General features: G+C 39.3%; 1 protein-coding gene across 5 annotated transcripts in view; it reads left to right on the top strand.

Annotated features, from left to right (window-relative positions):
* Window positions 1-20,866, top strand: part of LOC104950678 (PDZ and LIM domain protein 5-like) — a 39,157-nt gene that overhangs the window by 17,115 nt on the left and 1,176 nt on the right. For 2 of the 5 annotated variants that reach the window (XM_010777228.1, XM_010777227.1), the window contains exons 3-13: window positions 2,422-2,573; window positions 9,510-9,543; window positions 9,864-10,378; window positions 12,498-12,524; window positions 12,720-12,874; window positions 13,721-13,748; window positions 17,116-17,279; window positions 19,428-19,608; window positions 19,771-19,951; window positions 20,476-20,596; window positions 20,691-20,806. In XM_010777228.1, coding sequence (XP_010775530.1) covers window positions 2,422-2,573; window positions 9,510-9,543; window positions 9,864-10,378; window positions 12,498-12,524; window positions 12,720-12,874; window positions 13,721-13,748; window positions 17,116-17,279; window positions 19,428-19,608; window positions 19,771-19,951; window positions 20,476-20,596; window positions 20,691-20,806 — 1,674 coding nt within the window. Of the gene's footprint in view, window positions 1-2,421; window positions 2,574-9,509; window positions 9,544-9,863; window positions 10,379-11,440; window positions 11,464-12,332; window positions 12,354-12,497; window positions 12,525-12,719; window positions 12,875-13,720; window positions 13,749-17,115; window positions 17,280-19,427; window positions 19,609-19,770; window positions 19,952-20,475; window positions 20,597-20,690; window positions 20,807-20,866 lie in introns of all 5 variants that reach the window. The other 3 variants (XM_010777230.1, XM_010777231.1, XM_010777229.1) reach the window with 3 other exon arrangements.

The raw sequence follows: 20,866 nt of genomic DNA, 5'->3' as shown, positions 1-20,866 counted from the left end.
ATGACATTTTTTTATGGATTTTTTGTCAAAGCACTTAAGATATTCATTGCTATCGGGATGTTAAGAGCATTCCATGGAATTTAACAAAAAGTGTATCTCGAGCCGGTTTCTCAAACTTACTTACCCCACCTTTAAGGGAGATAAACCAGGTCAATCAGGTAAATATTTAAACTACAGATACCATCATGACACTATCTCAGTTAATTATTCCTGTAAGGCGATTGTTTTTTGTATTGTATTGTGTGTTCTACTTTACAAGGAAAACCTGCTTGAGAGAAAACAACCTGTCACCAGCAAAATTCAATATTCGAGATTGCAAGATTTTAATGTCATATGCACATAAGCTACAGTGTAGAAATGGCAATGAAAGTCTTATGACCCAAGCTCCTCCAACGATGCAACATATTTAATAAAATACAGAAATACTAATAAAAAATAGTGCAAGAAGTCTATATACACGTAAATAGAATATGATACAAGAACAGAATGTAACATTTTAATATTGTACAGTAAAATGAAAACCACCTCCTAGAAAACAAAAAAAAAGCAACTCCCAGAACCACAATCACAGATAAAGTACACAGCACAGAAAACCCTGAAGTAGTTTCAAATCTCTAAAGACACTCATTTTTATCTGACAGAGGTTAAAAGCTGCAAAACGGATAAAATAGTTAACCATCATCACCTGATGCTGTGATCATTGGGTGGGCTGCTCTTTCAAAGTATTCAACACGTCGTCTACATGTTCTTAAATGAAAAATGTCATATTTTGAACAATCACAATTTCCTTTTAATTTAATCCGTTAAGCCCCAAGGTCCCCACCGGCGGGGAACCTGTTTTTTTTTCTTCAGGACACTGTGTCTCAGGGGATCTTAATATTTAAGAACCTATTAATGTGTTATACCAGATTAACGGAAATAATCTCAGCTAACTGACGATATAAACCATTTTTACCAAAACAAAACACAAGTCTCATAAAAAGCATCTAAATGACCCCTTAGCGAAAAATGCTAACGGACATTGGCACAGAACTCAAGATAAAAGTACCCTTATTACTTATCGTAGCTGCACATACAAGATTTCCGATTAAAGCTGAGGTTCCACAGATTATTTAGGTATATAGTATCATCACTGAGTGATCCAAACCTGCGACAGGGGAAGCAAAGACAGACATCACAACAGGTACCTTTACGTAGCTTCTAGGGAGATCGTCTCACCGTAGCTGTTAATCTGATCCAAAGACGTGTTCAATGGCATTAAAACGAGAAAAAACGCGGCTGAATCGGTTAATCCATTGGATGATAAAGTTCCTGGGCAATAATTGGAATTATTTATAATCCATAATTCCATTTTTATGTAAAAATCGCAGAGCAAAAGTTAGCTGCTAATGGTAGCCACCAGAGTGGCTGCTGCTTCCGGTCTTGGCTATGCGGCAGTATAATACACACACATGACCAAATAAGGACTATGTGGGAGTTCCCCTCGATTCCATTGGCTCTGATGCTTAGAAAGAGATGTCAAAATCCAGCAGGGGGAGCCAGAGATATGAAAAATCCACCCAAATGGCCCCAGAAGAGAGTTTTTTTTTGCTAAATCTGTCTAAAAATGTCAAATATCACTTGTTTTGCATCAATCTTGATACAGGGTACTTATTATATGTTGTACTTTGGATTCCTAAAGCTTGTAGTCTACTAACCCATCATCCAAGGTTAGTTTTCACTATAAGTACAAAATATATTTGGGACGGACACTATAATTTACAGTTTTTTACCATGTTCAATCTGAATTTTCTTTAAAATAAAAAACATCTATATTGAATCTGACTTTTCTACATCCAACTGACAGGTTTATCATTACTTTGAGAAAAAAGATTATTCATTTAACCCTTTTAGAAGGGAAGATATGGTCATTTATTCTGGGAATGTCATTTTCGAGCCTGAAACCTGAAAAACAGGCTCAGGGTTTAACAGGTGTTAATAATACGTGAAACTAAAATATATTGCGCTTATTCAATCATTTGGTAAAGTGAGTCAGCATTTAGTTTTTTTTTTTAAATCTTGTGTCGGTGGATGTGTTATCCTGTCCGAGGCCGAGCGATGTTGTGATGTTTTGAAGGGAATAAGATGTGTATCTTATCTGAAGTTACATAAAACAGGAAACGGAAAAGACAGCAAATTGCTTGGTAATTACAAGAAATAAATCATCAAAATGTGCGTACACAGTTTTCTTGTTTTGATCAAATGCCTTTATTTATTTAGTATTCATTCTCTCAAACTGTGCATTCAAACCCTACAGTTTCCTACAATCTTAATAAAGAACAAGGGGTAGAGTTGATAAGTAAATGCTGTGGAAATAATCATATTTTTTTGGTCACGAGCTTCTTATTTAAATTAATCAAATGTATTGTTTTCTCATTGCAGCTTAATGATGGAGGCAAGGCAGCTAAAGCCAACATGACAGTCGGAGACATCATCATGTCCATTAACGGCATTTCCACGGACCGCATGAATCACCTGGAGGCCCAGAACAAGATTAAGGCCTGCACGGGCAATCTCAGCCTCACTCTGCAGAGGTAACAGTTGCACACATGAGCACACACTTTCTGCAGCATAATCTATGGATTTCCTCGCTCAGCAGTGGAATGCATACTTTGTTGATTTTGCCCACCAGTGTGTATTTAAGCCTGTTTGAAGAACTTATAGGAGTCAAGAGTTTCCATACTGTATGCATTTGAAGCTACTTTTAACAGGATAGTGAACAGACAAAGAAAACTTTAACTGGCCATCTGAAGATTAATTGACATGTCTGGTTTATTTGTACTTTTTATTATTTAAAAGCAGATGATAGTTTCTGCCACAACATATGCCATGTCCCGGAATCCTTTCTGAGGTTTCAAATTGTTTAAAATACTTAATTATGATTAATATTTCTTTCATGATTTATGTACGGTAATAGTACATTGGCAAGAAAGCATGGTATTGACATTTCTTATGTAATTCAATCTAATTGGAATCACACAATAGACAACATTAAATGGAAAGATTCTGAACGAGAAAAAACCCACAGCTGTACTATAACTACGGTGCAATAAATAGAAGTATAAGTAACAGTCCAACAGCCATACCATTTCCATTATTTAAGTTATACATACCATACAGTCTTTCCAGGTGTTGTCCAGCCAAAAAGACACTCTCGGTGCTTGATGCCAATACGTCTAAAAGTGATTCCCATGTAAAGTAAATCTTAAGGCAAATCTATTGCACATTTTACAGTGTAAAATCACAGTTTAGAGGTATGCAAATCAAAATACTTGAGGTTTGCATTCCAGTTAAATTGTTGGCCCAAAATCTCTTCCTTGGATCTCCAGAGCGTGTACTCACAGCGAGAGATTCTTAATTAATAGTTTACACATGTTCTTTCTGGCTGTGTAGGTCATGGCAGAGAATCTGTAAAAGTCTTCAGTTTGAGTTTGATCGTGCTGAGTTCATCAACTGCCTTCTGCTTCTCTTAAGAGACAAAAGGAAGACCCTGGTATTCTGAGGCCCTTGAGTATATTAAACCTTAGCGCAGCGCTCGGAGCACTTTAAATGTAAGCCCCCTTATAATAGCGCTCTGTAAGGCCGTAATATATGCTTCAAAGAAAAGACAACACAGAATTCAACTGAGGGTTTAATTTTATTTGTCCACCAAGGAACATTTTCTCTCCAAACAACTTTTATAGTCTATGTAGTGAAAGGTCAGGACGCCTTGAGTGAGTTTTGTAGACAAATAAATAGCTTATATTTACTTTTTAAGGACAGCACTGCCTATCCAAGATCAGTTCTCTCATCTCAGAGCTTCTTATATGGACGAGCAAAAGTAAAAAGGATTGTGATCCCTTTCATTGAAGTTTAGCGTACATGTTCTGCAGCAAAGCGTAGAGAGGAGTAACTTTAGTGGCAGAAACAAATAAAGGCAAAGCATGCACACTCTCAGAGCTGTAAACCATGTTGACAGAAAAACTCAAAGACTAGTTTGCATGTCCTGTCATTCCATCACCACATCAAAGGAGTACTATTACTGTGTGCTGTAATCGTGGGAAAAATAATCCTAAAATAACCCTGTCCCACAGCTGTATGTAATCTACTGTGGGTAATGGCTTCACAATGAAACATCAAACATTGGGGTCTCACAGGACATGTAAACTACGAGAAAAAACACTCAATAAACAACAAAGGTTTCCTCGATATAAATGATTGAAGTTTGCTTCTTTTTTTGGCGGCATTCTTTAGATTGCAGGCTGTTTGATATCGCATGTCTTCATTCAGTGAAGCAGAGAGAAGAATTTAAAAATAACTTTTCTGTGTTTGTTTCATTTTGGGATTGAAAAAAGGATACTTTATACTTGGGACTTGAAAATGATATATTATAAGACATTTGAATATAATGGGATTGGACATTCACACTGACCATTTTGGTCAGTATAATAAATGTTGTATTTTAGGTGTTTTACTAAAATATTTCTCTCTGACGTGTAACACTTTCTCAATCCACATTCTCACGTTTGATTTATGGTTTTCATGATCACACTCTTCTTATCATAAAAGCTTTCAAAGAGTGCCAACAGATGATTAATGTCACTTCAGTTTAGTACCATTATGTCTCTTTGTCATAGCTCACATTCTTTGGGCAGTTCCCTAAAATGACACTGACATATAGCAGGTGTTAAAAAAGATACTACAGCCCTCACCTGTTATGCACAACATAACCCTAACCTAACAAAGCATGTAGTTTGCACTACTACTCTAATTAGCTCAGATTGTTGCACTCATTTCCATATAAGGGCTAGATAATTATGTAATTCAATCTAATTGGAATCACACAATAGACAACATTAAATGGAAAGATTCTGAACGAGAAAAAACCCACAGCTGTACTATAACTACTGTGCAATAAATAGAAGTTATAAGTAACAGTCCAACAGCCATACCATTTCCATTATTTAAGTTATACATACCATACAGTCTTTCCAGGTGTTGTCCAGCCAAAAAGACACTCTCGGTGCTTGATGCCAATACGTCTAAAAGTGATTTCCTTGTTGCTAGGTAAGGGAAATATTTTTTGTAGAGAGGAAATTGTATTGAGGTTTGAAAATATTCTCTTCATCCTGGCAATATGAGTCTGAATGCACAAAGAGCTGTTATGTATTTTGTGGCAGAGAAAGAAACCAGTTTTTCCATTTCCAAGATTGTGGTTACAGGAAAACATGTCAAAACAGCGTCTGACAGCACCCACTAAGTTTCGCTGATACAGAATTCGTCATGAACTAAACACACTGTTTAACCAAAGTTTTCTGTTTATGACCATTACACACAGTCCTACATTTCTCACAATAACACCTACCTCAGTGGAACATGCTACATGTATAGTAGGTCAGATATAGGCCTCTCTGAGTAAGTGGCTTTATCAAAATCCTGTATCTTCCATCTATTCACATGTAACTGTTGGTATGACTGGTGAATTTAATGGGTACTTTTTGTTCTACCAACACGTAAATATTCTCGCTGAGCAGCTGATAGTTAGTCACGCCAGGAACCTGTGGGAAGTAGCCGCAGGACGGTATGATAATTGATGTTTATTTATTGTCATTGAAATATGCAGCACAGTGCCATATTCCCAGAGGTTGTGGCTGGCTGCACCTGGTTACAAAACCTCAATGATAATACAAAACATAACAATACGGCTGGCCCTACAATCTCACCATCTTCTGATGTTTTGCATACGATGTTATGTCAGTTACCACAGCACAGCAGTCTTTCATTTAGATTTTGTATTTGTAACTTAAGATTTTATTCACTACGTTTCAAATTAAGACAGTGCTGAAGCTACCTTATATAACAAGGTTTACCAACAGGTCGCTCAATATGGCTAATCATGATTCAGCTGGGGGGCTGTGCTTTTAAGTCTACAGATATTTTCATACAAGGCCTATGTTCACCCAACGAGTCTTATGGAATGACCGGGTGAAGTAGAGGACAATCCAATGCAGCCCGAGCCCCCGCTGACTCCTGGCTGCCTGCGCCAGATGTGGTGTGGTGGTCGGAAGAAAAGTACGAAAGGATGAGGCCTTGTTATTGCATCGCTTGGACCTGCATTAAAAATATCCATTAACTGGAGTTGCAGTTTATTCTGCTGTGGTTTGCAGATCTGACCTCAAGGAGAACTCTCTTAATTTATCCACTTTCTTTATTCAGCAATTGTGTCTCAATGCAAATTTGAATAGCTTTTGTCTAGTCCTCTGGTTGAACTTTATTACCCTACTTGCTTGCCAAGAAGAGCCCACATGACCAACGTTAAGAAGGGCTGTAGATGGGCATGACAAGGCACATTTAAATGAATGCCCTTTGTCACTATGATGCATGTGACTGCTGATATGGACAAGTGCACAGAGTTCCTACTTGACACGTGTATCAGACACGGATAAGTATCCAGGCAACTGACAGCAACAGGCCTTCTAGCTGCATGTTAATAAGCTCTAAAAGGAGCAAATGCATTTCCTTCATTACAAGCACTGTCACAGTCTTAAATCTCTCTTGCTTTCTTTTAAACCCATCTGTTCTGACTGTTTCTCATGAAATATCATCATGAGTTCCACTTAAAAGCCAAACACCCGTCTTCTACGATGCTCATTTGTGTTGAAATATGAGGGAGCAGTGACAAAAGGGGGAACAAGGAGAGGCGGTGCGCCAGAGTCACGCTGTGAGTTTTGCCACTGAGCGGACAGGCTGGCTGCACAGAAAAACATAAATACAGAATGTAAAGTTAGTTTCCACACCGCTTATTCCACATCCCTCTGTTTGAGTTTTGTATTGCTTTCCTATGTTTTTGTTTTTCTTCTTCTCCATGCTTTGGCTCAACATTTCATGCAGCGGTAAATCTGCGAAAACAGATAGTATATGCCAGGTCCCCTACAGAGTTTTAACATTCGTCACACAAGTTGAATACAAGAGGGCAGGCCCTGTTCAGAGAGGTTATGAAAAATATCGCCCAGGCTTGACATGATATCAAAATATGTACTGACTCCAAGCCTGCTTCAATATGATGAAAGTGAGCCAAACGTTGTATAGATCTTAGAACAAGAAAGAAAGAAAATCATTAAAGCTGTTTCTTTGGTACTTTTCCTACAGTAAATAAATGGTGTATGAAAACCACACTGGAAAAATGTAAAGGCTATTATTTTAGCAGTTTTCCTTCAATATAAAAAAAAATGCTATTTGAGTCTGCTAGGTGGTATGATGTGTGTATGGTGAGAAAGCTGTGTCTATTAGCCGCTCCATCATTCACTCAAATGCCATACACCAGACTATTTCTCTTGGCCCTCAAAGAGAAACGGGTAGGGTGGAAATGTGTCAGCCTGCTCTGCCCTCAGGGTTACTCCTCTGGTAAACCTCCTCGTTCTCAAACTCTTGAGGTGTGTGTGTGTGTGTGTGTGTGTGTGTGTGTGTGTGTGTGTGTGTGTGTGTGTGTGTGTGTGTGTGTGTGTGTGTGTGTGTGTGTGTGTGTGTGTGTGTCTCTGACAGAGTGGGTGTGTCTGACAGAGTGGGTGTATTCACACGCTCATGACATGTTGTTGAAATCCACACTTTAGCAACCTATTTGTTCTTCTAAATCCACTTTTGCTTTCAAGATAATATTTATTTATACCTTGCACCTATTTATTATCATTTCCTAAAAGTATATTGTCTTTAAGAAATGCTCCATATATGAATCTTGTAGATATCAGCCTCAGTAATCTAATAAAACTAAGCATCCTGATTAGATTAGGAGGAAACAACTGAAGCGTGTTCTGGATTCAGCCGAGATTTGATAATGCCTTCAACAGAGGCAGCATTTCTCTTTGTTATGAATACATACTGTGGCACACACTGTGGTAACATGGAAAGCAGTTCTATTGTATGTATAATATTAGTTGGATTAACATTAGAGAAATAACGTCAAATGTGTGTGATGAATGCATATCCAGTGTAATACGGATATGCTGTAAAATGAAGAATAAATAATATGCATGTATTTTCCGTAAAAATGACATCCTAATTCTTATGCAGCTTTTCTCAATGAGCATTTAACCTTTTAAGTAACCTTGAGAATAATAATAAGTGATACATGGAACATATTACTTCATCACACATTTCAAGGAGAACAATTACGGCATCCAGTATTATTTTTCTTTCCTTTTCATAATATATAAAATGTTTACGTAGGATGCCTTCCATCAGAATTAGACCAGTTGGTGCCATGATTACATTACAGTGAGATTAACCATGCACATGTACACTGACACCCAGAAGTAAATACTGCCTCTTTGTCATAGCAGAGCTAAAGCAGGTCCAGCTGTGCAGGGAGCTGGAAGGCACCGAGGGGCTGAGCTCAACAGATGTTCGCGGGACGACCTGAGCAATATTTGTTCAGTTTGCTCTGAGAAAAAGACAGATAGGGAGTGAATCTGCCCAGCTGCCGCTCACTGGGCCGCTGATGGCAGATACACACTGCCTCATTGTAGACTGGGTCCACATTTGTAACAAAATGTGCTGTTTGATCTCTAGCCCTTTAACTGTTTCCATTGGCACTGCCTGCTGCTTCTCCATAAGCAGGTCCAATAATATTACGGTACATTGGAAAATAAGCATATTTACTGGAAACTGTCAATGCAAGTATGGGCACGGATTTTGTCAACATCTGGTTCGAGGGTTGGGTACTTTTAGAACCTGATGCCAATTCCATTTTCTGCAGACAGGAAATGCTTAACAGTTTGTTGACTGTTTTCCTAACATGGCAGAGAGGAAGGATGCCAGCCGACATACCATAGCTTTGGTCCGGATATTGACTTGCTGACTCACTGTCTGTTTTTTATGTTTTGTTTTAAAGACCAATAAGGGACACATGTTATACAGTTCTTGCGAGTATTAAGAATGGACGTTAGGTTTGTTGGACATTTGCCGGTTTCTAACGAAAGTATCTCAGGAGAACAACAGATAAACAGTCCTCCACATCTCCCAAAGGTGATAAAACTCTGGCAGCTGCTTCAATCATGAGTATAAATCAGATACGGACACGCAACCTAAAGTACTGTAGGTTCACATACTTGTAGTTTTGCTTGTTTAAGCCCCCTTTACTAAAAAGTACATATAATTGAACAAACTTCTAAAACAAACAATTTTGAACACTTCTCAAGGACGCTATTTGATTCTATGTATACTGTATCAGTGCACAATAAAAGTCAACTTCTGGAGCTTGCTTTAATTTATTTATTTGACATCAAACTCATTTTAACATAAAAATGCCATTTCATTTGGAAACATCTCTCCAGTTTGGTGTTTTTCAGGATGCTCTGACTCCCAAGATATATGATGTATCCCTGACAGAAAAAAAACAGTGGTGCGATTGTCACAAGACTATATTGTAAAATTATGAATTGCTGCTTTGAAGATGTGAGTGCAGTGTTTTCATGAGTTTCTTTCTGTCTTCACAGACCCAGCAGTGCCCCTCAAGATGGAGTCACTAAGGTATGAAGTTAAATATTCACATCAATTCTGTATTTTATGAAGGTCTTCTGAATTCCATTTCATTTCTAAAAACAATAGCAGTTTCTTAAAAGTGAGCATTCTCACTGTGCCCTTCTGAGATTATGTCAGAAAACCGACTGGCTTGGCTTGCATACCTGACCTCAGAGGCCACGCTTTATAGCACCTCTTAAAGTGGTATGGCACAGGCATGACTTGTGAAAACACCTTTGATTTGTTGTGCAGTGCTTTTTGAGAATGCTGTATTTACATGCATGGGTTTATTGTGGATGTGCATGCTGTGTGTCTCCACCTTTATCCAGGAAGAGCCTCAGGAAATCATAAAACCTGTCCCAATCACTCACCCTGCTCCAAGCACGGCATACACCAAGCCCTCCAGTCAGCCCGGCCCTGCGTACAACAAGACCGCCCGGCCTTTTGGGGGCGACAGCAGCATTGTGGTCACAGCCCCCTCCCCGGCTGCCCCCTCCATCCCCTCACCATTATCTGCTTTCAAGCCAGCTGCTCCTTCTCAACTGCCACAGCCTCCATTTCTGCTGAAGTCCAGCCAGCCTGCCCCGGACTCAGCTCCAGCCAATTCGGTCACCAGGCCCAGCCCTGTTCGCTCCACCTTCACCCCCCCATCTGCCTCTTCCTCCTCATCTAACTCCTCCTCTCCAGCCAGAGTGACAGCCCCCCCCTCCCATCCTAATGTCCCACAGCCCTCCGTCTATAACACTCCGATCCACCTCTACTCCAATACCAATGCATGTGAGGTGGCTGTTGGACAGAGACGTGGTCTTTTGGAGAGCCAGGGGCTGTCAGAGAACTTCAATGGGTGGGTACCATTCATCAAATCAGGTTTTTCATCATGTTGGTGCATTTATTTAGTCATATTTGTACTGTGCGGTGTGTGCTTCGGTGAGCAGACCCAGAAGGCCCTGTGGTTCATAGAGGCCACAGATAAGTTGGCAGTTTTTCTTTGCCCAGAAGAAAGTTAAATGTCCCATTCCACTCCTCCTAAACCTCATTCCCTATTTCACCCCTAAACATGTGTCTAATTTAAAAAGCTAACATTGAAATCTGAGGCACGCTGCACATCTTGTTTAAATCTTTTACACGGCAACCGGAGAAGTAAGAAAGAGTCTAGACAACTTGCTAACTGATGCTACTGCCTGCCTATCTATAATTGACAGTGTGGTTCGCAGCACTGCCAAACACACGGTCTGTCCAACAGGCTGCTGCAACACTTGTTTCTAATTAGACGTTTTCTGGCAGCGCTGAGCTAAGTTTGGCTGGACTGAGTCTCATCAGCACGATTTCACTCACAGGTTGGGTTACAGTAGACTTTGCAAGGTTCAAGTGATTTGACACTCTTTTTCAACTCTCTATTATTTGAAAAAATAGGTCGCAGAGATTTGTTTTTATTGGAGAGCAAGCGGCTCAACACTTAAGTATATCTGTGAAGCCTATATTTATGTATTTACAATGAAATAAAACCCGTCAGTTTGCTTTTTTTAGGAATTTTTCAAATCAGTTTTTGCAGATAACCTGTTCAAAAGTCAAACATTTAGGAATAGAAAACAAATATATTTATGTAAAAACTTAGTGTACATAAAAATACAAATTCATAATACACTAATAAGGCTCCAAATGTCTTATTTCTTCAACTTTGGACTGTCAGCTCACAGTTGAAGTGCATTTGTTTCAGCATGTGTGTTTGTGTCCTCACCCGCATGCTCTGTTTGTGACTTCCTTGGCTTTTCTTCATGCACATTCTCTCAGAAGGGCCTTTTACCTAAAGGGCATGTGTTTCGGACTGTGATCCATCTCCAAAGCTTGTCTCTTCCTGCTCTTCCTGTGCTTCAATCCTTTTCCGTTTACCCCTTCTTTCCCACAGGAGGAAGAAGAGACAGACACCAAGTTAGTGCTGTGAATGATAATGCATCTGCTGCAGTTGCTTTCTAACCATTTGGAATGTGATTACAGCCTTCACATCTCTCTGGTTTATGATTACCAAAAGGCATGCTTGCACCTCTTTGAGCTAACCCTCACAAACCTCTCATTCGTGCCGCTCATCCACTTATAGTACATGCTCACTTCAAGGTCCAAACAAAGTGCGAAAACGCTGTAAACAATCAATCTCCCAGACACCACAGGACACTCAGTGGGGGTCAGCTCATACAATTCATTCTTTTTCTCAGCGGCGTCAGGCTGTGTTAGCTAATACTGTATTTACAAGCGGGCCTGTCAGCACACTCAGTTCCTCGTGTCACCCACTCTGCATCTGTCTCGCTCCATCTGCTACTGTTGGCAGAATGTTAACTCAAGGCCAGAGAAATCACTGCCAAGTTTATTCTGCTTTGACTGGGAGCAGACTGTCTTTGATCATCCTTCACCTCCACTTGAATGACACAAACACACACTTACAGAATACCAAATTGCACACACTTTGACTTTTGACATTGAATTGGCTCACAGTTTAGAAACAGCACTCAAACTAAACCGTGCATGTAAAAACTTAACCTAAATATTATTGCATTCTAGAGAACCCTCGAATTATTTTAGGTAGAAAACCTGATCCCTAATTTTCACAGCACATTACTGCCACCCTGTGGTGAGATGTGGTAACTGTCACTTTTATCTCTAAAACTCACTTGACAACCAGCTGTTGGTGTGTTTCATTTCACCATTTTAGTATAGTAAAGGTAATTGCTTAATAACCAAATATTATTTTTAAGGGAATTGCAATATTTGGATGACTTATACTCTGTGGGTTTCCTTTCTAATAGTGAGCCTCAGACAAGTCTTGTGTAAGTATAAGTCAGAACAGTTTCTTGACTTATGCATATTAAGAGTGCAGGCTCAAAGAGTTTAGCACTTAATATGACTTTTAATCTTGTGATGATTTCTACCTTTGTGTGTTTCCTTTCTGTCTTCTTATTGCTCGCCTGCAGACTTCCACCTCCAACTAAACCTAGGAGGTAATTGTGAATCTAACAGCATTTAGGTCTAAGTTTGAACATGTATCTACTGTATTGTTGGTCGTCACTAAAAGAGTGAGTTGTTTGTCAGCTTTTGTGTGTGGTATCTTGTTTTTAGTGATGTTCTCAATATTATATGTTTAATACATGTTGCCTTCCATGCCTGTAACATCATCATTGTTGATCTGATCTTAGGAAGGTTAATGTGGAGCCTGAGGACCATGCGTCCCAGCTGAGTGATGCCAGCAAGAAGCGTCTGATGGAGGACACGGAGGACTGGCACCCCCGAACCGGCACCTCCCAGTCCCGCTCCTTCCGCATCCTGGCCCAGCTCACCGGCACTGAAAATGGTGTGTACTAACCTTAGTGTGCTAGTATCTTTAAATGGGGCTTAACACTGAAGCGTCATAATAAGGTGTCTTTCATGCTTTTGTGTTGAAAGTAGCTTGATATAATTTTAGGAATTAGTGTCACTTCATTTTAGACCTATTAAACCACTTAAAGCCGGATCACCTATCAGTTTTATTCAATTCATTTTAGTGGATCCCATTTTAACATATTTCCTTGAATAGCTTATATAAGACTTTTAATAATGTCCCTCCTGCTAATCATATATCTTTAAAAAAACGTCATTGCCTCTTTAAATCACAGTGATATTACTGTTTCCTCACTCATGGAAAGATTTCATCGCCATATGAATTCAATGTATCTTTTTATATTACCGTACTTTTTTTGACTATAATTGATATTGATGGTTACATGATCAGGCTGTGGCTTTTGGACTCTCTCCACTCATAGGGCTTGTGTGAATGTGTGCGTGGATGTGTTTCACCAATGAAAAATGTCATTTAAAGCAACCCCGGTTATAAAAGGAAGTTAGATGAGAGATTGGTCCGTCTCGTTCTCTCTTTCTGTCTAATTAAGTTACCAGACTGGTGTGGAATATGAGACGTGCTTTGAACAGTTGATGTATATTCAATGTGCGTGGTGCTTCTGCAGCTGTGAACAATTGGGGAATATGTCCAAAAAGGTTCTAGTTTGTATGGTTTACACTTGCTTATTCACTTCGTACTCTGACAAGATTAATCTAGAACATGTTAAAGCAGATATGAAGCAGCAGAATTGTTTTTCCATATTCTCACTGACCTTTTATTGTACTTTACATTCATTGGTGTTATTTTTCTCCTCTGTTGCAGAGCAAGCTCCAGAGAACGGTGGAAAGAAGTAAGTGGTTGGTGGTTTGTAATGTAATCAAAGTTGGTATGTGGTTGTGAGTGTTCATTCGCTCTCTGTCTTTCGTCTGTGAGTATTTTTTGCATGCGCTGAATGTGAGGCATCCATTTTATAATAGTAATAATAATAATTTCTTGATAATTGAGGTTTCATATTCCGAATTGGTCCTGAGAGTACTCATGTAAGCATGTCTGGGACTCTGTGATTCAGAGTAAAGCCCTGATTTCCTGTTCTTGTGGTCCCACAGTATCATGCTTCATTTAAGGCTTAATTTTGAGAAACCGCTTTGAGAGCTCTCAGAGGAAGAGGTTGGAGCGGAGACAGCCGGAGACTCAGCAAAGGCCCTGATTGCTACTGCTGTTCTCCACCTTAAGTCAATTTAATCTGCAGTAAACACAGATATCCCTCCACACCGGGGTTTCAAGCTATCAGTGTGTCACTCACTGGAACCTGTGGGTAATTAAATGGCCGTGTGGATAATAGCAGACCTGCCAGAAGAAGATCCTGCTCCTCTTCTATTAGTGTTCAGTGTACTCTTCTTAAAAAGAGAGCATACACGTCTGCCTTGAATTATATTTCAAAAGAAAAAAGGGTCTTATATTTTGTATTGGTTGCGCTCTTGCTGTTTCCCCCTCATTCATACATACTCTTGTGTTTTGCTTTACTTGTCTTCTACCTTTATCTTAACCTTTCCAACTTTCCCCTTTTCTCCTTTTTTCGCTTTTGATCCTGCTTCATGGGACAAATCAGAGAGAGCAAGTTGGACCCAGAAGTCATAGGACAAATGTACAACAAGCTGAGAGATTGGCATCATGATGTTTCAGCGCGTTTGCTAAATGTGTAGTAGGCACATGTCTTGTTTCATATTTTATTTATCATTATATTATTCAACATTATTTAACGTACAATGCCTCCAGTTTGCTTACCATCCAAGTTACAGCCATGATTTTGAACACTTAGTTTGAATAACTGAAGTAAAAAGTGAATTGAAAATGTTACTATGTAAGGATGTAGTCATATTTTCAAATGTAAATGAAATGCATGTAAGTAATTATGTGTGCTTAGAAATGCAACATTACAGTATATCACAGGGTACACGTGTTCTTCTCTTTCGTTACTGTCCAAGCCTCCACTCCTCTGCACTTTCTGTAATCTTGTACTTTATTTTTTCGAGCATTTCTGTTTCCTTTTTCTGCTATTTTCTATACTAACCTATAGTTTAACTTTGCTTTTGATGATTTTACCCTCAATAAACTTTTGTCTCTCTTTCCTGCTGTTGCTTATTTCCTAATCGTTTCATTTTCTTTTCTGTTCTTATTGGCGGGGGAAAAAAATTGACTTTTCATTTTTACATTTCCAGGAAGTTAAGTTTATGATATGGAAAACTCGGTTTTGCATGAAGAGAAAAAGGGTTCAAATACATGTAGTTTATTTATTTGAAAAATAACACAATAAATGACTTTCCTCAAAATAATCTAATATAAGTCAGATCCGTTATTGCCAATAGTTATCATAAATCATGAGAACCAGCTGATTTCTTTCCGCTGTGGTTTTATCATCATTGCAATATCAATAGCCTCATACTGACTCTGTCACGCATCACTCAAGGTAATAAACATATGGTTAATGTGCTACATTTAAACACTGTGTGATCTGTCTGCCATTAAAAGAGCTCTGGTTTTGCATCACTACGATTTGAGGCCACAGAAACCAATGCAATCTGGTAAATCTACTCACAAGTGAAATATAAAACCAGCTGCTGGTCGCATTGCATTTCCTTAATATAACCCTCCTGTCATTCAACCAGAAATACCTAACAGGCAGGATATGAGAAAGAAAACTATAAGACATGATGAAAACCATGAATCCTTCTTTGACAGTATGCCATGTTGTTGATAACATGCAGTCTTATGTTGCTGCAAACAAAAACAGCTTCAGGGTTAGAAATGTCTATCCTGCTGGTTCAAGTCCTTTGCTCTTCTTTATCTGAGCAGTCACTTTAAGGATGCTTCTAAAGGGCGGGAAGTTAAATATTTAAGATTCAATCAAATGTAAACAAGCAGATCATGTGTACGAAACTTTATTGAAAGTGCCAAATGTATTAAATAAGTATCTTTCTTCATTTTGAGTTCATTGCTCCCAACAGGAGGTCCTCATCTTGAAATTAAATATCAAAAACTTCACAATTGGCAGGCACTAGAATTACAAGGGCTTCTCATTTTCAACTGTAATATATTATACAAACAAAGAGATCACCACTGCCTCAGAGTGTCTTCATCATTGCTGTTTCTGGAAAATAAAAGCAATATCCACTGCAGAAATGATCCCACTGGCTATCTCCGATAATGATTGCAGGGTACGCTTCATGTACAGCAGACAGTATGGCATCGCCACCTGTAATTGTTGCCTCATGTCAGTAATTGACAAACCATATGTACAGTGGGCGGCAGTGCATATCCTTATTTGAAGGCGCCCCATAATTGCCCTAATTGTTTGCATGTGTCACTGAGATTTCCACTGATTGTAAACGTTTGTATCTTCAGCGAGAGAACCAGCAGTTGACACGATCGCACTACGCATTATTTTGTGCAGGAGGCTCAGTTCAACCTGTGACACTTAGATGTCTTTCTTACTCAGGGATCAAAGGAACATGGCACAACAATAGCACACAAAATAATGGGAAAAGCTGTTGCTGGTAGGGGGGGGGGAAAGTGACAGGCATTAGTTGCAGAGGTGGGAATTAGTGGAGTACAAATACTTCGTTAAGTGCATTTTTCCTGTATCAGTACTTTACTCCACTACTTATTTTTCTGACGACTTTTTACTTTCACTTCTTACATTTTGAACACAAATGTACTTTTACTTCTTACATTTTAAAAACAGACTGGTTACTTTATTTTTAATCTGGGTTTGGTTGCGTGATCATTATTATTTAGAGTCATTGCGTGCCTGTTGATTTTAACACGATCCGTGTATCCATCATTTCCTGGTCTTCTCTAAAGAAGAGGGACCAATGAAAACGTTGTAATTTGCAGTTGTTCATCTGCAGCATCGAAACATTCATTAGCTAACAATGACATTATTGTTCTATTGATATAAAGGGAGGTCAGTTACTCTTTAAAAGCTATGGGTACTTTTTACTTAAGTACATTTCGAAGCCCATACTTCTTTACATTTATTTGAATAAAGAAGTTTAGTCAGTACTTCAACTTTTACCAGAGTATTTTTAAACACGAGTATCTGTACTTCTACTTGAGTAAAGGATGTTTACTTTTGCCATCTCTGATTAGTTGTGTGTGAGTGTATCTTGTGTGTTTTGAGTTGTGATTTATAAGAAATATGTACATCTGTTCCCCAGTGAGGCAGTTGACAAAAGCACTCCCGCTGTGCACACCTCGCCTGCAGCCAAAACATTTTCCAAATCTGCAGCCTCACCCAGGAATGGCAACGGGGTCCCTGCTTCCACGTTCAAGAGCCCAGCAGCCCAGAACAAGCCTTCCTTCCAGCCTGGAGGCCTACCAGGTACAGAAAGCATTCCCTAGACTCTGTTGTTTACTGCCTCTGAAATGGATGTGATTTTGTATAAGGTATTGTGTGCAGTTGCTACTTTCAGCCTGCAGAGGGCAGTCCCAGTCTGCTAAATCCCTGCTGCTCAGCCATGGCTTTTATTGGTGGTTTAATACCTGGCTGATACTAAACCATTTAAGATTATGAGCTCTATAAAAAAACAGAGGTATTTCGTTAATGAGCTCAGGTTATTGGATTTCCCCAAGATCCCTTTAGTTAAATATATTGTGAAAATGAGAATTATGTATCTAATTTTGTGCAAAGGCTGTCCTCAAATCTAGCATGGGACCGTCAAGGTGGTCAGGGTAAATATTTGCTGAAAGGAATCAGTCAGGGATCATTATTAGCAATACTTAGACACAAGTATGCAGTCATACATGAACAGATGCACTATGTGCCCTGAACTATTTCCCTGGAGGCCTTTTTTTAGAAGCGGCTGCTGAAAGGTGCCACGGGCAGAGAGAGCTGGAGAGGGCATAGTTAGCTCTCTGTCGGCCGTGATATTTATCAGATTAGCACATACTTGAGTTCAAGTAAACAGGCACGTATGTTAGCCATGTGGAATGCAACCTTTACATTTATTTACATGAATTAGTAATTTGGGCACTTAAACAGCAAGGCTAAAAAATCTGTGGAATATTTACAACATACAATAAAGCATCAACATGTATAAGATGCTATAATGGCATTCAAATGTATACATAGGTGTTCTAATTTGAGTCACATACAGTTTGCCAGACTCGTCATTCTCTAAATTTCTCTGTTTCTGAATTAAGTAAATATAACCGACGAAACACAGATTTGCACTCCTGCTGAGTCAGTTTGGTCTTCTCATGCAGACTTTTTTCCTCCTTATCTTCCTCATACAGAAAGACAGCACTGACAGACTCTGTTTCACTTTCCGTATTATTAAATGTGGCTCAGCCCTCAATATTTGCTCTTGCCAAAGGGTTTGTTTAGAATGTTCTGCCCCACTGACAGCTTGTCACCATCCACCTCGCTGTGTCAGCTTCTCAACAGATAACACAGTGAAATGCTGCCACTGAAAAATATTCTTCTGTGTAATTCCCTGCATTAATACTGCATTCAATTCAATTTAATAGGCTCCTTTTTTAAATATATGTTCTGTTTTATAAAACAATTTAAATGTAATTTCTTCTCTATTCTCACAAGTAAATTATAATGGAAAGTTGTTTGATTCTGAATCCCTCCCAGGTTGCTAAGGCCCTCAAATTTGCTTTTGGCTTCAACAAAAACACGTCAATGCTCAGGTAGTGTTTGGAAATGTGGATATTTTAGGTATTATTATGTTTGATGATAACTCTGGTGACAAGCTAATGGTGTTTAGAATAAGAGCAGCTCTTCAAATCAACCATACCAGAAACATTATTTAACACAATAATAATAAACAAATGAAATATCAGAGAGAATCTTCTTTATATCCCTTTTTGTAGCCGATATCTTTTTCTAAATCACACATACTCTCTAGTATCTTTCTTTCTATGAAACCCTCTCCCACAGTCTTCTCACAACCCCGCTTTGTTTATTCAGTTTGTTTGCTCTCCATTACAAGGACATTTAGGGAGCCCTTGTCCTTTGACCTCGGAAGTCTTTGATAACGGTGCTCTCTTTCAATGGGGTCTCTGTCCCCAACGCCTTCACCCTGGAGCACTCCCTCTGAGGGCAGAAACACTAACCTCCGTTCAAGATGCGTGTTTGCACTGAGAGAGAGAAGGAAAAACTCGTGCATCCTCTCCATATGTGTTGAGATAAGATGAGGGGGGTTATTTTTCCAGGTGTCTCCTCTGACTCTGGGAATGTGTTGTTTCCCTTCAGTGGGGAAAAATTGATCCGTTGTCTGGGCTGGGTTTGGTGGCTCTGTCCAACACAGCTGTCTCAGGCTACAGGCAGCGAGGTTAGAGATCATCAAATCACTCACACACCTAAACACAAGTAATGACTAAAACATACAAAATATTGGATCAGTGGAAGAAAAACATTGTATGAAAAAGGTTTTGAAAGGAGTATTTGTCCAATAGCTTCTGTGTTATCAAAGTTTCTTTCCATTTGAAAACTGACCCATTATTTTCCCTACTGGTTTAGGTTTTCCTAAGGGTGGAGGAGCTCCTTCATTTGGCAAAGTGACCAACCCTACTCCCAAAGGTCCAGACCGCCCCATCCCTCAGCCACACCCACAGGACCTCAACTCTCTGGTGCAGCTGGCCGAGCACATCCCAGCCGGGACACGCACCCCCATGTGCAACCAATGCAACACTGTCATCAGGTAAAAAACATTTAAAAAAAGGCATTTACCATAAAAGAATTTTTGTAACAATGACAACGTTTCAGTGATTACATAATTCAATAAGAATGACTCACTCTCCACAATTTACTACTATTATACATTTCCCCCCCTAAACCACTTTCCATTGCTTATTCTCAACAGGGGCCCATTCCTCGTGGCAATGGGCATGTCATGGCACCCGGAGGAATTCAACTGTGCTCACTGCCGCTCCTCTCTGGCAGTGGGGGGGTTTGTGGAGGAGAAGGGCCAGGTGTACTGCGAACGTTGCTACGAGCAGTTCCTCGCTCCCACCTGTGGCCACTGCCAACAGAAGATCCTGGGGGTGAGTTAGGAAACTGAAGAGATATTGATATTTTCTGTAGTCTACTTGCACTAAAAATGTATTCTCATTAGAAACATCCGACACTGTTCTTAACATGAAAAGATAATGTAGTCATTGTTATTAAAGAGTGAATGAGGTTGCTTTAATGTAACCATTAAAACAAATGCAAGCCATTATCTGTTATCCAAAGGACAATAACTAGAAAATAATTTAACATTCAAAACGTGAAACATTTTAGTTTTTGTTCCATAAACAAAAAACAATTGTGATTGCTCATTTAAGGAGTATTTTTCAAAAAATCAAAAGCAAATACTGATTGTTAACACAAACAAAACAATACAGCATAATAAATCATAAGAAACCGAGTGCAGTACAAGCCATGCTTAGAACATATCAGGTTAAGCACCAAAACCCCAACAATTCTGTCTCCAGATTTTTTCAAAAACTCAAGAAATCAAATCATGTTGTTAACAACTGCAACAGGCTGTTCCTCATTTTTTTTATTTCTTCTATTTTCTCCACAGGAAGTCATGAATGCCCTGAAACAGACCTGGCACGTGTCCTGTTTCGTCTGTGCCGCCTGCCAACAGCCAATCAGGGGCAACACATTTCACATGGAGGACGGGCAGCCATACTGTGAAAAAGGTTCATTATGAAGCCCACGCTAGTAAATTACAATGCTGTAAATAAAGCCATGTGTGTAAACAGAATAACATTTATCAACATGCTTTTCATTTAGACTACTATAACCTCTTTGGGTCAAGCTGTCACGGATGTGACTTCCCCATCGAGGCAGGGGACAAGTTCCTGGAGGCTCTAGGATCCACCTGGCATGACACCTGCTTTGTGTGCGCGGTAGGTCCAGGAGAAAGTTTCAAAAGCAACAAAAGGGTTAAAGTTAAATGTTTTTATGTG

The sequence above is a fragment of the Notothenia coriiceps genome, unplaced genomic scaffold, assembly GCF_000735185.1.
Source record: "Notothenia coriiceps isolate Sejong01 unplaced genomic scaffold, NC01 NC01_scaffold00017874, whole genome shotgun sequence".
NCBI lineage: Eukaryota > Metazoa > Chordata > Actinopteri > Perciformes > Nototheniidae > Notothenia > Notothenia coriiceps.
Note: the sequence above shows the minus strand (reverse complement) of the source record. Positions and strands in the feature narration are given on the sequence as shown.